The sequence below is a fragment of the Stigmatopora argus genome, chromosome 7 (assembly GCF_051989625.1).
Source record: "Stigmatopora argus isolate UIUO_Sarg chromosome 7, RoL_Sarg_1.0, whole genome shotgun sequence".
Lineage (NCBI taxonomy): Eukaryota > Metazoa > Chordata > Actinopteri > Syngnathiformes > Syngnathidae > Stigmatopora > Stigmatopora argus.
The window spans coordinates 2,082,908-2,104,739 of record NC_135393.1 but is presented as its reverse complement, the minus strand read 5'-3'; the positions used below and the strand labels follow the sequence as shown (position 1 = coordinate 2,104,739).

General features: G+C 43.9%; 1 protein-coding gene across 3 annotated transcripts in view; it reads left to right on the top strand.

Annotated features, from left to right (window-relative positions):
* The window catches only part of smc3 (structural maintenance of chromosomes 3), a 116,705-nt gene that overhangs the window by 62,844 nt on the left and 32,029 nt on the right, over positions 1 to 21,832 (top strand). For all 3 annotated transcript variants that reach the window (XM_077606376.1, XM_077606374.1, XM_077606373.1), the window contains 5 exons: positions 2,062 to 2,161; positions 12,383 to 12,543; positions 12,751 to 12,892; positions 18,452 to 18,602; positions 18,701 to 18,853. In XM_077606376.1, coding sequence (XP_077462502.1) covers positions 2,062 to 2,161; positions 12,383 to 12,543; positions 12,751 to 12,892; positions 18,452 to 18,602; positions 18,701 to 18,853 — 707 coding nt within the window. The remainder of the gene's footprint in view (positions 1 to 2,061; positions 2,162 to 12,382; positions 12,544 to 12,750; positions 12,893 to 18,451; positions 18,603 to 18,700; positions 18,854 to 21,832) is intronic.

Below are 21,832 nucleotides of genomic sequence, written 5' to 3'. Positions count from 1 at the left end.
GTCAAAAAGTTCTTTATCCAGCAGCAGATTGAAGAGGATTTGCCAAGGTGGGAGAGTTTGTCAGTCAGAATGTCCGGTTTTATGGTGTTGAAGGCTGAGCTATAGTCAATGAAGAGCATCCTCACGTAGTTCCCATGGTGTTCCAGGTGGCTCAGTGCTGTATGAAGAGCAATGGCAATGGCATCCTCAGTGGACCTGTTTGCTCTATAAGCAAACTGGTGAGGGTCAATTGAGGGAGGGATTGTATTCCTGATATGGCGGGCTACCAACTTTTCAAAGCACTTCATGATCACAGGCGTGAGTGCAACAGGCCTATAATCATTCATGCTGTCAATGGTTGGCTTTTTGGGGACAGGGACAGTGGTGGCAGATTTCAGACAGGATGGAATGATGGATTGTTGCAGGGAACAACTGAAAATTTTTGTGAAGACTCCAGCCAGTTGGTCAGCACAGGCTTTGAGCACCTTCCCAGGTACTCCGTCTGGGCCAGCAGCCTTCCTGATGTTCACAGACTGCATTACCAGTCTCACTTCCTGTTCCCGGAATGTCAGTGTATTGCTGCAGGGTGGTGGTGGGGGTGTTGAGACTGGGTCTGATTTGTCAGTCTCAAAGCGGGCAAAGAAACGGTTCAATTCCTCCTCTAGTGAGGCATCTGCGTTAACAGACATATTATTGTTATTGTAGTTGGTAATATGTCGTATTCCTTGCAACATCTTCTTTGGGTTATTTTCTGTGAAGTGCTCCTCAATTTTCTTAGTACATGCTGCCTTGGCCTTTTTAATGCCTCTTTTCAGCTCAGCTCTGGCAGCTCTATATTTTATCTTGTCCCCTGATCTAAAGGCGGTGTTACGGCATTTGATGAGTGCCTGTGTCTCATTGGTCATCCAGGCTTTTTGGTTAGGAAAAACCTGTATCTATATTTATAGTGACGTTGTCGATGCAGTTTTTATGTAAGAAAGTACAGAGTCCGTGTAGTCCTGGAGGTTGTCGTGTACAAAAAGTTCCCAGTGATGTGAACATCATCTCGCGGCAACTCCCTCGTGGTAATGTCTACGATCACTGGGCGGAGCGTTGCATTTTTTTCAGGTTTTTTTTACCCGTTAGTCAGTGCAGAAAAGTGTCCGTGTGGCGTAGCTTGCTCGCCAATATGAGAGGAGTATATTTCCCGCTGGCAAGTGGTCCTGCGTTATCCTATTGTGAGGACATTTGTGTGCATCATTTTCTGAATATTTTGAAGGGAAGACAAAAGCAAACAACCCTCTATAGGTTCCTTTTAAAAACTGCAGCTGAAAGTCAGGGTCAAGGCAGGGTAAATAGAGCCAACCCTGGAGAAGAAAGGTATAAAAAAAATAAACTAAATTAGAATTAAGTTTAGTGTAAGGTTAGATTAAACTTATTTTTGTGTGTCTATCGTAATCCAAGTTCATTTAAATTTGTTTATGTTATGTTACTAGCACGTTGCCATTGCAAAAAGTCTCTGTCCCTCTCCCCGCGAAATCTGTCTAATTTTAGTAATATTAAACATCATTACCACTAGTTATTTGTCACTCTGTTAATAGTTGGCGAATTAGAACAAATAAGTGTTTTTCCATTCCAATATCCGTTTTTTTATGTTTTTTTCATAGTGTTGGAACGAATCAATTAGTTTTTAGTTCATTTCTGTGGGAAACCTTGATTTGAGATACGAGTAAATCGACATACGACCTCAGTCCCGGAACGCATTAAGCTCGTATATCAAAGTACCACTGCATGCGAGAAAATACGGGAACTCAGGCACCAAGAAGTTCACAATTAATTTTCTCAGCCTTGATTTAAAAAAAAGAAAATGGGATTCAAGGATCAGTAGATTCTTGTCCATACTACATAATTGCAAAGGATCAAAATGATCATTTCATAAATGTTGACTCTAGTATTAGTTAGTATTTAAAAGAACAACAGCCTGAGTGGTGACTGGACAGGCTTCCAACTTGTAAAAAGATATTTTTGCATTTGTGGATTGTATGCTTATGTCCAATGAACATACGCGCCATGAACAGGTGGGGTCTAATCTTTCTTATTTAGCTACCTGTGGCGCGAGGAGAATGCAGAGCAGCAGGCATTGGCAGCAAAACGTGAGGACCTGGAGAAGAAACAGCAGCTCCTCAGAGCAGCCACTGGCAAGGTCTGTCGCAAATGTCTGTAACACTTAAAACTTTGAATGTTTTCTTGGCTCTGCCTATTTAACCAATAATTCAGTTGATTTACAGGTTGGTGTTTTTTCCTGCTTGGCATTGCTGCCTGTCGCACCTAGTCCGGTGCCCATGGGTCAGCTGCAGGGTAATCAGCCAGGAACCACCATTTATTGATGTTTCACTCCTTTAATCCTGGAACATCTCCTGGTGGCAGAACAGTGACAGAGACATCTCCCTGTCACCCCCTGCAGCTGATAGCTGTTTCCTCCTGCAGCCATTGTCGGGGTTAGTTGTTGTTTCCCCAGCTCCTGTCCTTCCTCCTCAGCCATAGCGAAAAGCTGCCTTTTTCTGCCTCCTCTGCCAGCTCTTTTATAGCCTTCCTCAGGTTGCCTCCAGTCACCCTACGTCCCTCAGGAGGTGTGTTGTTGACACCCCAACGTAGCCTCGGCAGCCAACCTTGACTGGGTAGATTGTGCACTTCCAGCCAATTTCCTGGCACTCAGCTGCCAGCTCCAAGTATTTGGCCTTCTTGCGCTCAAAGGCGGCCTCAATCCCCTCTTCTGATGGTATTGTTAGTTCTATGAGGTGCACTGGTCTTGCCTTCCAGGACCACATCACAATGTCTGGGCGGAGTGATGTAGTGATGATCTCCGTGGGGAATCGGAGCTGCCTGTTGAGGTCAACCCTCAGGTCACACTCCTGACCATGGGAAAAGGGCCTTAGTGTCTCTCTTGGCCTGGTGTATCTCTTCATTTGGAGCGTTGCAAAGTGTGCAGCATACCTCATTCCCAAACCATTGGTGGAAGTTACGAGGACAGGGAAGCGTGTTGTAAGTTGTGCGAATAAGGAAGCTGATCCTTGCCTGTGGGATGTTCCACAGGTCGGACCAACTGATGTTTCGGTTGACAGCTTTCGTCCCTTCGACACGGCCTTCCTCTTATAGCGCTCTTCCCCCATCCTTGTCACCTCTGCCACCACCATCTCCTTCCTCTCCTTACGGTTAGCCTTGGACCAGAATTGTGGTGCTTCTCCCCATTCTGCCCATGATCTATTGATGCTGCAGTCTATTGATGGCTTGGTCAACCTCAGGCTGGGTGTTCCACCTCCAGCCAGTGGGAACCCTGATGTTGGCATTCATTACTGACTGGTCAGTAGACTCTCTTTGCTCGAGAACCAGCCTAGACTTCTCTTGCCTGTAGCCCAGACTGATAGAAGACTGCAGTGGCAGTTGCGGTTCATTCCTTCCAAAGAGGCCTTTTTCGTAGACCTATCCACTTTCTGATGAATGAATGGGCTCTTGCTCACGGTGAATAAGGAGATCCTGCTCATTTTCAAGGGCCACATTACCCTCCTTTAGAGTGAACTGGTAGCAGAACTTGAACTTTCCGATGAGTCGGCTCTCGGCAATCCTTGACGGGCCATCAGTGAGTTGTTTCATGATGGTCCTCCATCTGTTTATGAGGCAGCTCTGCAATGTACTGCCTCCCCAGACTTTTGATGGGTTGCTCAGGGAGGAGGGGGATTCTTTCTTCCCCGACGACAAAGGTGTTGTCGTTTCTGACTCCTCTTCTGAGTGACAGACTACGAGATTTAGAGGGTTTGATCTTCATCCTAGCCCATGACCTCAACTCGTCCATCCTCTTCAGGAGTCGAGATGTGCATGCTGCTGTCTGAAGGAGGCTGGTGACGTCGTCCATGTAGTTCCTCAATTGGGGTAATCACTGCCCAGATGATGATTTGATTCCTCCAACCATTTGTCTTGCTCCAATGAGGACTACCTCAAAGGCTGCCACAAAGAGGATTGGCGATATGGCGCACCCCATTGCAATTTCCATTTCTAGCTGCTGCCAACCAGTGGTACATTCCTGGCTCATCTGCAGGTCGCTGAAGTACAGTGCTACCAGATTCTTGATGCAGGGAGGGATATGGAAGAAATCCACGGCGTAACTGACCAGCAGATGTGGGATCCATGCGCATTGGCGAGGTCAAGCCAAATGACGTGCAGGTCGGTCTTCTCCCGCTTGGCCTTCTGGATCTGGTTCCAGATCATGGCAGAATGCTCTACACATCCTGGAAAGCCTGAGATTCCTGCTTTTTGGCAGTTGGTATCGATCTAGCCATTCTCTAGAACAGGGGTAGGGAATCTATGGCTTGGGAGCCATAAGTGGCTTTTTCCATGGGTGCATATGGCTCTCAACTAACCTTTGCGATAAAATATGGAAATTACTGGTGAGAGACCTGAGTCCCAAACGCACTAATAGGAGCGTCACTGTGGCGTTGACACTACCTCTACCAGCACTTTAATCATTTTGTTTTTTGATTACGCTTCTGCATGCATGATATCATTGACAATGATTTATTAGCAACAGCATCACAATGTTAGTATAATTCAGAGACTGTTTGTACTTTAAAAGTAATGAAATGACAAAAATCACACTTTCATGTATTTTTACTTTTCAATTTTGAGAATGGCTCTCAAGAAATAACATTAGCAAATATGAATTGTTTATGGGTCTCTCTGTCAAAAAGGTTCCCGACCCCTGCTCTTTTTCCGTTGCCATCATCCATATCATGTGGTCCGTCCTGTTAGGCCCATCTTCCATCCCTCCTCTCGGAGGGGCTCCAGGTTGTTTCTTCCTTGGGTTCTTCGTAGTTACGGGTGGGTGTTCCTCTTACGAGGCACTAGTGGGTTTCCCACTCCTGGTGCGGTCTTTCCCTGCTGTCATCCAGTCTTTCCTGGCTGTCCTCCAGTCTTCCCTGGACTCCAGTAATGTCACCAGGACAATTTCAAAATAAAATGTCGGATATAGGAAATGCATTTACGTTTTAGGGGATTTCGTAACTTGGATCTGGTTTTCGTATGTTGGGACGGTTCATACAGTTTGCGTTTTTTTACGTGTTTTTTTGCGTTAATCAGTGCAGAATTAAGTGGGGAAAGAAATGGTCCAAAGCAAGTCGGTGTAATGAATGGTAGTGAGAAGAAAAAGCTTATGACTGAGCTGTCTCGCCAACGTAAGATGAAAACGTGTGTGTGTGTGTGTCTAAAGTTTGTTAGGGTTATGTTACGCAGTGTCACAAAAGTGTAGCGGACCGAACGTGTTGCCGTCAAGTCTCACTCTTCCTCCGCCTTTAGCCGCTACTGTCTGTCTCGAAGGTAAGAACTCCATTCAGTAGTGTACATAGTAATGTCACATTTTATTGCAGATCATAACCACTAGATAGGTATACTGTTAAGGTAAATACTAAAATATTGCCTAATCTAAGATATTATTACTATCCACGGAGATCCCGGTGGTCTCGATGTCCTCGGGGATATTATAGGTTCGTTGGTAATCTGTTGTGATGGATATATCGCATCTCCTCCCGAGAGTAATTAAATCCTGGCGACTGTGGAAAAAGTTTGCCTCGCAGATGTTAGTAAATAACGATAAGATTGAGGAAACAAAACACCAAACTGGAGAGCAAAGAGCCGCTGCACCCGTGCGCGCCGCCATCTCGGATAACTTACCTCCTCACTTACCTTCAATCAGCTAGCAGGAGGCAGATCACCGCCCAACGTCTTTCATGTTACCTGACCCCGAAGTTATTGCACAGAAGGGATTGTGTGTCGTGCTACCGCAAGTTCAGAGTCCTGATGGCAGTGGGAAAAAATGTCCTTAAGTCTATTTGTCCGTGCTTTGTGAGACCAGTAGCGTCTGCCAGAGGGCAGCAGCTGGAACAGGTTGTGACCAGGGTGGTATGGGTCCCTGACAATGTTCTGCTGAGGTAGCGAGGGCTGGCAATGTCATCCAGTGAGGGCAGAGAGCAGCCGATGATCTTCTGGGCAGTGTTGATAACTCTCTGCATGGCCTTTTTGTCTGCTGCCGTGCTTCCAGCGTACCACACTGTAATGCACTATGCCAGGATGCTCTCCACATTGGCTCTATCTATAGAAGGTTACCAGAAGCTTAGTGTCCAAGTTGTTCCTCCTGAATACCCTCAGGAAATGCAGTCACTTCTGGGCCTTCTTCACCTCTGCTGTGGTGTTGGTAGACCAAGAGAGCTTGCCCATGATGTGAACCTTCAGGAATTTGAAGGACTGGACCCCGTCTGCGGATACTTCACTTATGAGGAGTGGGGCCAGATATGTGTTGCGTTTGCGAAAGTCCTGGATTATTTCTTTAGTTTTCGTGGTGTTCAGTGTGAGATTGTTCACCAACACCACGAAGACAGTTTGACCTAATCTCTGTAGGCAGACTCATCCCCTCCTGAGATGAGTCTGACGACAGTGGTGTCATTGGCAAATTTGATGATGGAGTTAGACTGGTGGGTACAGGGAGTACAGAAGAGGACTCAGTACACAGCCTTGAGGGGAGCCAGTGCTCAGTGTAATGGAGGAAGAGAGGTGGGGACCAAGTCTAACAGTTTGTGGACGGTTGGTTAAGAAGTTCTTAATCCAGCAGCAGATGGAAGAGGATAGTCCAGGGTGGAAGAGTTTGTCAGCCAGAATCTCCGGTATTATAGGCTGAGCTATAGTCAATGAAAAGCATCCTCACATAGTTCCCATGGTGCTCCAGTTGGCTCAGTGCTGTGTGTAGAGCTACGGCTATGGTGTCCTCAGTGGACCTATTTGCTCTAAAGGCAAACTGGTGAGGGTCAACTGAGGGAGGGATTGTATACCTGATATGGCGGGCGACCAACTTTTCAAAGCACTTCATGATCACAGGCGTAAGTGCAACCATTCAGGCGGTCAATTGTTGGCTTTTTAGGGATAATGGTGGCAGATTTCAGGCAGGATGGAATGATGGATTGTTGCAGGGAACAATTGAAGATCTTTGTGAAAACACCAGTCAGCTGGTCAGCACAGGCTTTGAGCACCTTCCCAGGTTCTCTGTCAGGGCCAGCAGCCTTCCTGGTGTTCACAGTCCGCAGTACCTCTCTCACTTCATGTTCCTGAAGCTTCAGTGTACTGCTGCAGGGTGGTGGATGTGTTGAGACTGGGTCCGATTTGTTAGTCTCAAAGCGGGCAAAGAAACGGTTCAGTTCCTCTGCTAGTGAGGCATCTGCGTTAACAGACATATTATTGATTGTCATTGTAATTGGTAATGTATCGTATTCCCTTCCACATCTTTGGGTTATTTCCTGTGAAGTGCTCCTCAATTTTCCTTGTATGTGCTGCCTTGGCCTTTTTAATGCCTCTCTTCAGCTCTGCTCTGGCAGCGCTGTATTGTACCTTGTCCCCTGACCTGAAGGCGGTGTTACGGCATTTGATTAGTGCCTGTGTCTCACTGGTCATCCAGGATTTTTGGTTAGGAAAAACCCATATCCGTTTATTAACAGTGACGTTGTCCGTGCAGTTTTTGATGTAGGAAAGTACAGTGTCCGTGTAGTCCTGGAGGTTGTGGTGTTCAAAAAGTTCCCAAATGGTGCGGGAAAAAAGTCCTGCAGCTGAGAAAGGGCGTCCTCAGGCCATGTTTTTATTCGCTTTATTTGTGGCCTTGTTTACCTCCGGAGTGGGGTGAATGAAGGGGTGAGGATCATGCAGAGATGGTCGGATCCCGCAAGGTGAGGGGGGGTGTGGCTCTATAAGCACGTTTGATGTTAGAATAAACATGGTCTAGAGTTTTATCTCCTCTGGTGTGACACTTCACTTACTGGATAAACTTAGGCAGAACAGTCTTTAAACATGCTTTGTTGAAGTCACCAGCGACAATAAAGACTCCATCGGGTTGGTCAAGCTGCTTTTTCTTTACAGTCGCTAGCAGGAGGCTAAGTGCCGTGCTAACGTTAGCATCCGGTGGGATGTAAACAGTCATTACAATGACAATCGTTAGCTCTCTAGGTAGATAGAAGGGCCTGCACCGTACTGCCAAGAGCTCTAAATCAGGCGAGCAGTGAGTGTTAATGATCCTACTGTTGCAGCACCAGTCGTTGTGTATGTACACGCAAAGTCCCCCCCCCCTTGCTTTTCCCTGATTCTTTCGAACGATCATGTCAGTATAGCGTATGGCTAGCTAGCGATACCGCGGCGTCGGGGATTTGCGGGTGTAGCAACGTTTACGTGATGAAAATAATGTTGCAGTTCCTGACAAAGCTGTTGGTAGCAAGCTGAAGTTCCAAATCGTCCATTTTGTGGATGATGGATCTGGCGTTTGTCAAGAAGATACTCGGAAGCGGTGCTCTGTGTGGTTGTTTCCTTAGCTTAGCAGCTAGGCCTGCCCGGCATCCGCGCTTTTGCTTTCTTTCCCTTCGCCACCTCCGTTGTACTCTGAGTTTGCTGACTATCCACAGAGATCCCGGTGGTCTCGAGATGTCCTCGGGATATTGTAGGTTAGTTGGTAATCTGTTGTGATGGATATATCGCATCTCCTCCCGAGAGTACCGTATTTTCACGACTATAAGGTGCACTAAAATTACTTAAATTTTCTCCAAAATAGACAGGGTGCCTTATAATGCGAAGCGCCGTGTGTATGCTCCGAGCTTGCTCCAAAGCCTGACTGAGAGCAATTCCGGCCGATACGCTTCTTATATAGAGAAAAGGCGGACATGGGTGGAGTCAGGCATGCAGAGGGGGTGTGTTTAAGAAGATGCTTTTACTGTCGTTCTTGGTTGCCATGCTAATGGACAGAACCTACCACCTATGGTCATTTTTAAGCGAAAGACATTGTCGAAAGAAAAGTTTTCAGCCGGCATCATCGTGAAGGCAAACCAAAAGGGCTGGATGGACGAGGAGAAAATGAGAGATTGGCTACGTAAGGTGTATGTTAAGAGACCGGATGGCTCGCCGTCACTTTTCGATTTGCGACTCCATGCGTGCCAATCTCACAGCAGCGGTGAAAAACCAAGTCACGAAAATGAACTCTGAGCTAGCCGTCATTCCCGGAGGCTTAACTAAAGAACTCCAACCGCTGGACATCGGCATCAACCGAGCGCTCAAAGCAAAGTTGCGAGCGGCATGGGAACAATGGATTATAGGTGACAAACACAGCTTTACGAAGAGTAGGAGGCAGCGTCGGGCTAGTTACGCCACTATTTGTGAATGGATTGTGGCCGCTTGGACTAACGTGTCTGCTTGCACTGTTGTTTGAGCTTTTGCCAAAGCCGCCATCATTTCTGTGTAGCCACATGGCAATGTGAGTGACTCCGACAACGAAGAGAGGGAACCCGGCGTTTTTGATGAATCATTTGGACAATTGTTCAATTCAGACACAGAAAATGAGGACTTTGATGGATTTGTGGGTGATGATTGATCAAAAAACGTGAGTACATTGTAAAATGGCTAAATAAAGTACAACCGAACTCAGTTTTGCTTCCGTTGCCTTTTTAAAAACGTGTTTTTAGCGTGTGTCCGTATGTTTAAGCTGGTGTATGTTTTGCCATGCCTGGCTGCGTGTTTTGGTCCGGTGCGTCTTGTGTGTGCGTCAAATACAGAAATAGCACTCGTTACTGACACTGCGCCTTTAAATGCGGTGCGCCATATAGTCGTGAAAATACGGTAATTAAATCCTGGCGACTGTAGAAAAAGTTTGCCTCGCAGATGTTTGTAAATAACGATAAGATTGAGGAACCAAAACACCAAACTGGAGAGCAAAGAGCCGCTGCACCGTGCGCGCCGATTCATTAAGTCTGTATTTTCCAGCTACGGTCGCGAAGCTATTTCCCGCTTTCAACATGTCCAACAAAGTCACTTTTTCATTCATTGTTAGCATTTTTCGCTTTTTCTTCGGTGCGGTTGATGCACAAACAGATAGTGTTTAGGCGCCATGACAAAGGCTGCAGAAATGCAGAGAGGAATTGGCCAATCGGCGTCCGAGACGTCCCTGTGGGTGCTGACCAATCGCCATCCGAGATGTCACGAGGGTGCTCACATTCGTCTTAAATCCTCGCTGTCTGGAACGTTCCTAGGTCCCCGGATTATTATTATTATTTTTTTTTTTTATTGAATATTTTTTTGACCCGCGGATGAGTGAATCAGCAATAACCAAAGCGCGAAGTGGCATGGTTTAAGTGTATATGGGAAAAATCTATTTAAAATATGAGTTAATTCACATACAACCTCGGTGCCGGAACGCATTAAGCTCTCAAGATATTGCTGTCTGTGTGTGTTTGTGTGTCTGTCTGTCTCTCTGTCTGTCTATAGAGACAGACATATAGACATATATGTTTTACGGCTGAAATGCAAGCCAGGAGAGAGGCGCAGCTGCAACTGAACCGAAATAATCCAGTTTTAAAGTGATTTCTTCATATCGGCCGTTCAGATTAAAAAGGGGCCAATACTGATATACAGTGGTGGCCAAAAGTTTTCATACAATTACTTATAAAGAACATAATGTCATGGCTGTTTTGAGTTTCCTCTTATCTCTACAAATCTGTTTTTTTCTTTGATAGAATGATTGGAACAGATCCTTTATCACAAAAAACAATCGTGATGTTTCATTCAAGTCAAAGACAAAAGCCTTTATTGTCATACAACAACTGCGTATAACAAAATTAATGGTGCAACCCACAAAGTGCTAGTTTCCCAATAAAAACAAATGATTAATTTAAAAAAGTCACGTCCAGGCAAGATAATAGGGAAAAAAACTTAAAATATTCTAAAATATTGCACATTCTAAAATATTCCACATTATTATTGCACACCCCAAAGTTATTGCACAGAAGGGATTGTGCGTTGTGCTAATGTAAGTTCAGAGCCTTGAAGGCTCTGGGGAAAAAAACTGTCCCTAAGTCTATTTGTCCGTGTTTTGTGAGACCTGTAGCGTCTGCCACAGGGCAGCAGGTGGAACAGGTATTGACCCAGCCTATTTAGTCACATTTTCAGTTTACCCATATAACTACATAAAAGCATCAAACTTCATGATTATTTTTTGGGGACAAAGTATCTGTTTCAATCAATCTGTCAGAGAAAAACAGGTGTGTAAACTCAAGACAGCCATGACATTATGTTCTTTAGAAGTGTATGTAAACTTTTGACCACCACTGTACATCAAACTGCCCAATATAGACTCGATATCTCGGCCAGCTGAAATATCGGTCGATCACTATTATCTACCGTATTTACTCCCATATAAGCTGCATTTGTCTGGAAAAAAATGATGACTGAATCGAGGGTTCGTCTTATATGCGCATAAAAAGTAATAATATTCTAATAATAATCTTTAAAACCTCCAGACTACTGAGGGACTGCAGTAATCTCAGTCTCATTCTGCAGAAGGTCCCCACCTTGTGGACTTCCTGTGTGTGGCTCCAGTTTTTTTTAACTAGGTCTACAATCTCTTGTGTGTGTCTTGCTACTGCAACCAAGGAAATTTCCTGAATACGGGATGAAATAAAATTCTAATCTAATCTAAAAAGACGACATGCACAAAACTGCAAGGTAACAATGCCATAACATCATGATGCCATGACGCCAAGACGCAAGACAATCCTGCTGATACGGTCATTTATTTCAAAATAGAGAAAAGATAACTGATAAAACAAAATTTATTTTCACGTCTATGAATGAAATTAAAGGAAAAAAAACGTTTAAAAAATCACCTGTGCCTGTCACTGCTTGCTCAGGGTGCCAACATCTTACCTAGGATGCTGCCGTCTTACCTTGTTAAACGTGTTCTGACTGGCCGGACGCAAGTAGCCTTGATTTTTAAATAAAACAAAATTCCACTTAGAGTTTTTTTTGTGTGTTTTATTTCTTGTTCAAAAGTGACAACTATTGCAGAAAATTAGAAAGCGTCCGGTTCTCATCAGGATAGACTTTCTTTTTTGCAAATTGAATAATTTGATATTTTGAATTTATAAAGACAGGCATATTAACATCCATATGATATTGAGCCTATAATGTGCTTTTGATTCATTTAATATCTCAGAAATACCACTTGTGATGATTTTTCTTAAGATTTTCCCTTCAAAGTAACACATTTGTACTCCCTATTAAAACCATGAATATGGAGGTGAAAATTGTGAATTAGGGGGCGGCTTATACGCAATAAATTGTAAAATTCTACAATTTTAAGGCAGTTTTAAGGGTGGCGCTTATATGTAGGACGGCTTATATGTGGGTAAATACAATATGACTCTTTACTTTTCAGAAGTAACTTGAACAACACTGATCATGAATCAGAAACAACAGTGCAGAACTAACCAAATACTTCCCGTCCCACCTTGTCTCAACCTTTTTTTGTCTTTTTTTACAGCAATGAATAAGTCATTCATCAGTTTTTTTTTCCTCTCAGGCAATCCTGAATGGCATTGACAGCATCAACAAAGTCCTTGAGCATTTTCGTCGCAAGGGCATTAACCAGCATGTCATCAATGGTTACCATGGCATTGTTATGAATAACTTTGAATGTGAGCCTGCTTTTTACACATGTGTGGAGGTGACTGCTGGTACGAGGTATGTCATGTTTTTTCGTATAGCCATTTCATTCTCGTACATTTATTTCATTTAGTTTAGAATGTATCCAATGATATTAGTTATGGAAAGAGAGAGCCTTATTCTTTAGTAAATTGACACGGGTGAGTCAGTTAATTGTATATAGGGTACTGGAGAATCTGTACACAAGAGATGATGTGATGTCTTTTGACATGGGTTCAATTTCAGACTGTTCTACCACATTGTGGAGACCGACGAAGTCAGCACCAAAATACTAATGGAGTTCAATAAGATGAATCTTCCTGGCGAAGTAACATTCCTGCCCCTCAGCAAGCTGGATGTCAGAGACACCGCCTATCCAGAGACAAACGTGAGGACTCGTGTGTCTAGTTGCGAACCGAGCTAGCTCCTCCATTTGGAAATATATTAAAATGCTAGTGAAGCCCTAGCTTCAATGGGGTGTCACACAGGCAGCAAAAACATTCTCATACCTGTCAATTTACCGTGTTTTCACACCTATAGGGCGCACCAAAAAGTCTAAAAATTTTCCCCAATGTGATGGCTGCGCCTAATCGATCGGCGCGCCCTTTTTGTGCACTAAAGTCAAGATTCTGTAGATGTCGCTGTATGACGTTGGCTCTGGGTGCATTTCTTGCTGATGCGCTGAAGTGAAACTACGGAAGTAACTGAGGACAGTATGTAGGTGTGAATGGGGGTGGGCGTTCGGAGGGGTTCTAAACAATACCTATAAATAATGCGGGAATGCGTTGTGCAAAACAATAACAGTTTGACCCCCAAAAATGGCACTTAAAAAGAGACACGCATGCGAGGCACAGTTTAAACTGGCAGCTATCCGCTTCGTGGAAGAACATGGAAATCGAGTTGCAGCGAAGCACCTCAACATAAACGTGTCCATGGTTCGCAATTTGAGGCAGCTGGAAAATCAACTTAAACAAGTCAAAAAGACAACGCTGAGTTTCCGCAGAGGTAAAGCGAGGTGGGCCAGGCTGGAAGAGTTTCTCAACCACTGGATTGAAGAAGAAAGAGCAGCGGGGAGAAGCGTCTCTACAGTCACCATTCGAATAAGGGCAAAAAAGCTTGCTGATGAAATGAAAAATTGAACATTTTCCTGGAGGTCCGTCTTGGTGCTTTCGCTTCATGAAACGGAACCATCTATCCATCCGGGCAAGAACTACGGTGGCACAGCAGCTTTCGGCAGACTATTAAGAAAAGATGGCAACCTTTTGCTCTTACTTCAGGAAAAAGATTGCCGACAAGCACAGCAGCTTTCGGCAGACTATCAAGAAAAGATGGCAGCCTTTTGCTCTTACTTCAGGAAAAAGATTGCCGACAAGCGTATCCAGCCTAGCTAGCCACATCACCAATATGGACGAGGTGCCGCTCACTTTCGACCTTCCGACGAACCACACTGTCGACAAGAAGGGAACCACCATGCTCGCGGTACGGTACGCACAACGGGCCACGAGACGGTAGCTTTCACGGTTGTGCTTGCTTGCCATGGGAACAGTCAGAAGCTACCACCCATTGTGATTTTTAAGAGAAAGACGTTTCTGATACCAGACGAAAACGTCATCGTCGACTGCTAATATTGTCATATTTTAAGCACAATATGCGCACACGCTTTCCCCTTTCACACATCCACCTCTTCACTATATATAGCGCATCAGCAAGCAATGTACCCAGACAGTCTAGCTGTCAGCGACATCTTCAGAATCTTGAATTTAGTGCATACAAAAGACTGATTGGGCACTACGTCCACTTTGGGGGAAATTTTTTAGACTTAAGTGTGCTCTATGAGTAAATATGTGCTGCATTGCACTTGTGCGGTTTATTATCACTTAATAAGGGGAATTGCAATCATTAATAAGGGGAGCAATTAGGTATGCATTCTGTATACATTTTTTTGTCAAAACTGACCATAACTATTTTTAATATCGAAAAGGTAACATTTTAAATGCAAATTAATGCCATACTAATTTGACATGATCAGACCTTTTTTTAGCAGTGAATCTCAACATAATATGGTAAAGAGGAAATAACAGGTTTTGTATTTGGATATTTGGGTTACATGGAGCTGTCATAACTGCAGAGCTGCCAACCTCCGTTGACCCCATTTCAGGATTTCCCTTGTCGCATTTCCGGAGTTTATCCGGGAGTGAATGGGATTCACGCAAAATCGATATGCGCTGAAGTCACACAAGACGGATCATTCGTCAGAACTTCGAGGCATTTAAATTGGAAATGTAGTACTTTTCCAAAATGGTTGCTTAAAAAAAAATAGTGACAACTTTTTGGGATTTCAGAAACTTAGGGAGGTTGTCCGGAGTCCCGGAGTTTGCCTTGCATTTCCGGGTATACTCCTGAAATTCCGGAGTACAGTAATCCCTCGATTATGGCGGTTAATGTAGACCAGACCTGGCCACGATAAACATAAAACCGCGAAGTAGGGTCACCCTATTTAAAAAGTTTTTTCTTCTTCTTTTTTTTAACTTCAGTGCTGAGTCCTAGTAGCAAGCGGAGGACACGGGAGTGGCTACCGCTTGCGAATTTCAGCGTGGATCTTCACATTTTTATGAACTTACAAAAAAAAAAATTAAAAAATATTTCCCCCAGGAAAAAAAACGCGATGTAGTAATGCCGCGATAATCGAGGGATTACTGTAGTTGGCAGCTCTGTAACTGTTCCTAATTTATGCACATCATCACCCTCTTAAAATGATTGCATAAATATTTTTTAACAAAAAGATAAGGAATATAAATCTCTAGGATTTAGAATCAGCTTTATATCTATACAGAAATCCCTCGAATATCGTGGTTAATGTAGACCAGAAATGGCAGCGATAAATGAAAAACCAAGAAGTATGATCACCCCATTATAACTACCACAAGACATGTTTTCGCGCCCCATCTAAAATACAACTACACAAGTAAAATTATCAAAGTGTATGTTTATTAAAGCTATAAGCATGTCAAAAGACTGTAATGTATTAATATCAAAATATAATGTATATATAAAAAGTTCAATACTTTAAATACTGTACTTACAGTGAAAATCGTTCCTCTCCGCTTGATATAAATCCCAAAAAACAGCTAAATGGGAGTTTTAATCCAAATCCTTTGTCATCTTGTGGCCATGGGTCCATTGTCTACGATATTCGAGGGATTACTGTACTCTTCTGACTAAACATGTCAGGTACCAAAACTACTTAAAACACCATTGTCTGGTTTAAACAAATCTGTCAAAACATAGGCTTTGTTCTTGTTTTATTTAAACCATGAGGACGGTCGAACTTAAAGCTGGCTTTACCATGAAGCAGGTAGCAGCATTCGCACACAGGATGATGATGAGCTGCACGTTCAGCTAATCTTTGAATAAAAATGTCCGGGAAGTCATCCGCTTCCAAAAAAACTTGTGCCTGTTCCGACCGGGGTGGGTCCCAGGGCAGACGTCTCTCGCCGCCGACATGCACCGCGGCTGCATCCGCCACCGGACCGCCGGCCGAGAACTTAAACTTCCACTTCGGTCCTTCGCGCTGTCCAACCATCGATTAACCGTCTAAAGGAGCTCTATTTTTTTATAAGTGCAGCGACGTCAGCCCACTGCCCGGACGGACTCAAATGGAATCTCAACTTCCACGTTGCTGCGCCTCGACGTCTCGCCATGCTCGTCGAGCTTGTTGATTAAGGCATCCAACCGCATTCCCACACATGCGATCCATGTGAAGCCTGGCATTCTCAGTTGGCTTCCTCTTCCTTAATACTTATGGCTGCCTGTTGCGGGGCTCGCCGCCGAAGCTCTGGCTGAGGCCGGAGTTTTCGGCGCGCTCTTTCTTTTTCTCAAGTATATTTGCTTCTTCGTTGGCGCTTACAACCAACCATTTCAGCACGGAAAAAGAGGCGGTGCCCTGACTTCTGCCATTTTTCGCCGCTATTTAAACCGCCATTTTCATCTGCCTTCTGGTTGCTGATTTTTTTTTTTTAATGGCAGAAAAAAAATCCGCGAAGCAGTGAATTCGGGTTAAGTGAAGCCGCGATATTCGAGGGGAGACCGCAGCGTGCTTAGATTGTATCATGTCTATACAATACCTAGAAGTGTATATTAATGTTAAACAGTTATACGCATGTGTAAATACTGTAATTTATTATTCACCATACCGTATTTTCACACGTATAGGACGCACTTAAAAGACTAATTTTCTCTAAAATACCCAATCAGTCGGTGTGCCTTGTAAATGCACTAAATTCAAAAAAATGTATCACTGATCGCTTCACTGACTTTTTTTTGCTGAAACGCTACTTACTGAGGTCAACCCAGCGGACGTTCTCCCTAAAAAAAAAGCAAACTACAGTACGATGAAGGTGAAGTGATGATGATTATCATGATGATTAAAATGATTCAATGCACAGGTTATTGAGAGCTCACCCTCTTAAAATAATTGCATAAATATTATTTTTTTAACAAAAAATATGAAAATCTCTGTAAAAATCTATAGTTTTTCTATTCGCAGTCTTCCCTCAAATTTCTTGGATAATTTAGACCAGACATGGCCGCGGTAATCGAAAACCCTCGAAGTAGGATCACCTCCGTTATGTCTATACCAGTGGCGGTAGGTGCATTTTCTCGTAGCACCTTCAACGTATCAATCCAACTCTCAAAAACTTTTATGGCTATAAAACCTCTACTGCAGCTAGAGCTGCGACACAAAAAATAATCAATAAATCAATCGTGCGTGCGTGCGTGCGTGCGTGCGTGCATATATACATTATGCAAATGCTGCGGTAGCGAGGGCTGGCAATGTCATCCAGTGAGGGCAGAGAGCAGCCGATGATCTTCTGGGCGGTGTTGATCACTCTCTGCATGGCTTTTCTGTCTGCTGCCATGCTTCCAGCGTACCACACTGTAGTGCAGGATGTTCTCCACAGTGGCTCTATAGAAGGACTGGACCCTGTCTACGCATACTCCATTTATGAGGAGGGGGGGGCAGATCTGTGCTGCGTTTGTGGAAGTCCAGGATTATTTCTTTAGTTTTCGTGGTGTTTAGTGTGAGATTGTTCACCAAACACCACGAAGACAGTTTGTTGACCTCATCTCTGTAGGCAGACTCATCCCCCCTGATATGAGTCTCCGACCACAGTGGTGTCATCGGCACATTTGATGATGGAGTTAGAGTGGTGGGTCGATGTACAGTCGTATGTGTGCAGGGAGTATAGAAGAGGACATAATGGCGCCATTGCGTCAAACGGAGCCTCCTTGCTTTTGTCTTTAGTCGTCATGCCCCTTGGCCTGTGAGAAAATAGGAAGAGCTTTACCGGTCTGCGGAAAGAAAAACCACTGCTTGATTGGGGAAGTGACCTTTTTTGGTAATAAATATAAACAAATTAAATAAATAATATTAAAAACATACATATAAACCCGACCTCCCATGTACATAGACTTTTCATTTTGAGTCATCTAGGCCGCACCAGTATTCCAGAATGAAACAAATGTCTTTTTAAATGATTATTACTTTTTTTAATCAATATTTAATTTTATAACTAAAACTATACTAATAACATTAACAGGAAATAACATTAAAATAAGTAAATAAAATACTCCCTGGTTAAGACTTCCAATACACTCTTTGTTTTTTTCATCGAACTGGGATGACTGACTGAGAATGATCATCTCTCAATTCCATTGTTAGTAGTCCATTTTGACTGGGGTTGGCAGAGTGATTCCGCGAAAATGGATTGGAAGTCAATACCAATGAGTGCCGTATAAAAGATTAGGCTGATTTGTGGCCACTAAATATTGTTCACACAAACATAAAAATATGTAAACATTATCACCGCACGTTGTAGTTTACTGCTGTGTATTTCACTACTTTTCTTCCCGTCGTTCAGTCAAACATAAATACACCATGTTTCAGGATGCCATTCCGATGATCAGCAAGCTGCGCTACAGCCTCAACTTTGACAAAGCCTTCAAGCATGTGTTTGGGAAGACCTTGATTTGTCGTAGCATGGAGGTGTCCACACAACTTGCCAGAGCCTTCACCATGGATTGTATCACCCTGGAAGGTGAGCCAAACAACACTCCACAGTTGGGCAAACCAAAATTTGAATCACATAATTTCAAAACACTACAGTTCTGAAAGCTTTTTGAGCCCATCTTTTAGGTGATCAGGTGAGCCACCGTGGAGCTCTGACAGGAGGCTATTATGATACCAGAAAGTCTCGTCTGGAGCTGCAGAAGGACATGAGGAAGGCTGAGGAGGAGCTTGGTGAGCTGGAGGCCAAGCTTAATGAGAATCTGCGCAGGAACATTGAACATATCCTTTCTAATTCCGTGCACTGGAGCCAGAAATGTTTAAACTATTTTAGGAATACTATATTTATTTTTATTTTATTAAAAAAACATCCTGTAAAATTTAAACAATCAAATTACTAAATACAAATGCATTGCTCATCTGAATGTATGCTCTATAGCAGGGGTCCCCAAACTTTTTCCTGTGAGGGCCACATAACTTTTCCCTTCTCTGATGGGGGGCCGGTGTCAGTTTGTAACAGAAAAAGTGTGACGATCGTAGGGGAGCTTAATTTTTTTTTATTGTTTTCCAGAAAGCCACACATAACCAAATAACCCTTTCCAGGTTCTTTACAGAAAAAAAGTCAGGAAACATATAATAACACTATTAATGAAATAAATAATAACTAAATAATCCTCTGAGTTCTTCACAGAAAAAACAGGAAATAAATAACACTATTTATGAAATAAATATTAACTAAATAACTCTCTCTGGGTTCTTCATAGAAAAAAAAGCCATGGAACATTAACTTTCTGTTGTGCCATGCACAATCTTCTCCCTTTGCTCTGAAGTTTATGCACGACACCACAACCGTCATTACAGAATCCCACGTCAACATTTTGCAGCACAGTGCTTGGTGGTGAATTTGGCAGTGGACTCGTAGCGGGGCGGTGAGACTCCTTTTTTCCAACTCCCGGTTCATGCGTCCCATTATTAGACCGCAAGTTTCGGCCACCATGCTAGGAGCCCCGTCAGTCGTGATGCTAGCTAGCTTTGACCAGTCCAGGTCCAACTTCTCCATGGTTTGGAACACTTTGTCAAAAATATCCTCTCCCGTTGTAGTCCCTTTGAGACTTTGGAGGGCTGCCAGATCCTCGCAAATCTCAAAGTTTGCGCTAACTCCACGAATAAAAATGAGCAGTTGCGCTGTGTCTTGCACGTCCGTGCTTTCATCCAGTGCTAATGAAAAAAAGTCAAATTATTTCGTCTTCTGCTGCAGCTGGGCACATACATTACTCCCGATTTCTTCAACGCGTCTGGTCATTGTACTCACCGACAGACTTATAGCATTAAATGCATCTTTCTTCTCGGGACACACCTCCTCCGCGACAGTATCCATACATTTCTTAACAAACTCTCCGTCAGTGAAAGGCTTACCGCTGCTTGCTATCAATTTAGCAACCCAAAAGCTGGCCCGAACGGATGCCTGGTTCTGCTGAGATAGTAGTCCACTTTTTCGCTTTGAGAGTTTGTCTGCTCGTATTTGGCCTTGCAAGCTATCGTACTTGTCATAGTGTCGGCAAAGATTGTATTCTTTGAATACCGCCACCGTCTCTTGACAAATGAGACAAACAGCCTTTTCTTTGCATTGAACAAAAAAATAATCGTTTGTCCACTCCAGGTTAAATACCCTGCATTCTGAATCAATTTTTCTCTCACCTAACTTTTTTGCCATTATTCCGTTCTCAAACAGGTTGCAGTTTTTATATGCTTGAATAGTCCGCGATGGTCCCAGGGCTCCGCCCTCACCTGCGATCGTCCAGATGTCTCGGTAACACTGCTCGTGCATGCAACGGTGGACGTGCCCGCCTGCATCAAAGGGAAACACTCCCCGCGCATGTCACCAAAGAAGCAATGCGAAACCCCGCTTCACTGGGATGATTTGTGGGCTCAGCAGGGGTGCAATGAACCAAACACAAGATTAAAACGTCCCAGTCTTCAAGGCCAAATAGGAAAAAAAATCAGATAGTGTCTCTGGTATTGTTCAGAGGGCCGGTCCAAATGTGCCGGCGGGCCGTATCCGGCCCGCGGGCCGTAGTTTGGTGACCCCTGCTCTATAGCAAGGGTTGGGCAATTCTTTTTTCTCGCGATCCAAATAAAAAGTAGAATATAAGGGCCAGGCCAAAAGTTTGAAATCTACTCCAGTTATCGATTTTATTTCTACATTGAAATATCTTAATTACCGTATTTTCCGCACTCTAAGGCGCACCTCAAAGCCTCCCAATTTTTTCAAAAGCTGAATATGCGCCTTATAGTCCTGTCAGTGCACCTTATATATGGACCAATATTAAAATTGTTATCACGATAAAATAACAAATCAGTCGATAAGGTACATCATCCTCTACAGGCCTCGCAACTACGGTAAGCAGCCTGTGACTTCATTTCCCCCCGTGCGCGGTTCATGCTGGCATATGTAGTTCTTTTGTCAATACACCTAGTATGACGGCGAGCACACTAATTAGGTCCTCGCCGTCATTCTGGGTGGATTGACAAAAGAACTCCAGCCGCTAAATTTGCGTCAACAGAGCATTCAAAGCTAGACTGCTAACTAAATATTATATATGGATCAATATTGATCCGCAACAGGTCTCGCAACTAGGGTAAGCATCCGGAGACTCAATTTTCCCCTGTGCGAGGTGCATACTGGGATATGATCCAAGATGGCGGCGCGCACGGGTGCAGCGGCTCTCTGCTCTCCAGTATGGTGTTTTGCTTTCTCAATCTTATCGTTATTTACTAACATCTGCGAGGCAAACTTTTTCTACAGTCGCCAGGATTTAATTACTCTCGGGAGGAGATGTGATATATACATCACAACAGATTACCAACTAACCTACAATATCCCCGAGGTCATCTCGAGACCACCGGGATCTCCGTAGATAGCCAGCCCACTCAGAGTACGACAGAGGCGGCGAAGGGAAGAAAGCAAAAGCGCGGATGCCGGGCGGGCCTAGCTGCTAAGCTAAGGAAGCAACCACACCAAGCACCGCTTCGAGTATCTTCTTCACCAACGCCAGATCCATCACCCACAAAATGGAAGATTTGGAACTTCAGCTTGCTACCAACAGCTTTGTCAGGAAATGCAACATTATTTTCATCACGGAAACGTGTCTACACCCGCAAATCTCTGACGCCGCGGTATCGCTAGCTAGCCGGACGCTATTCCGAAATGATCGTTCGAAAGAATCAGGGAAAAGCAAGGGGGGGGACTTTGCATTTATA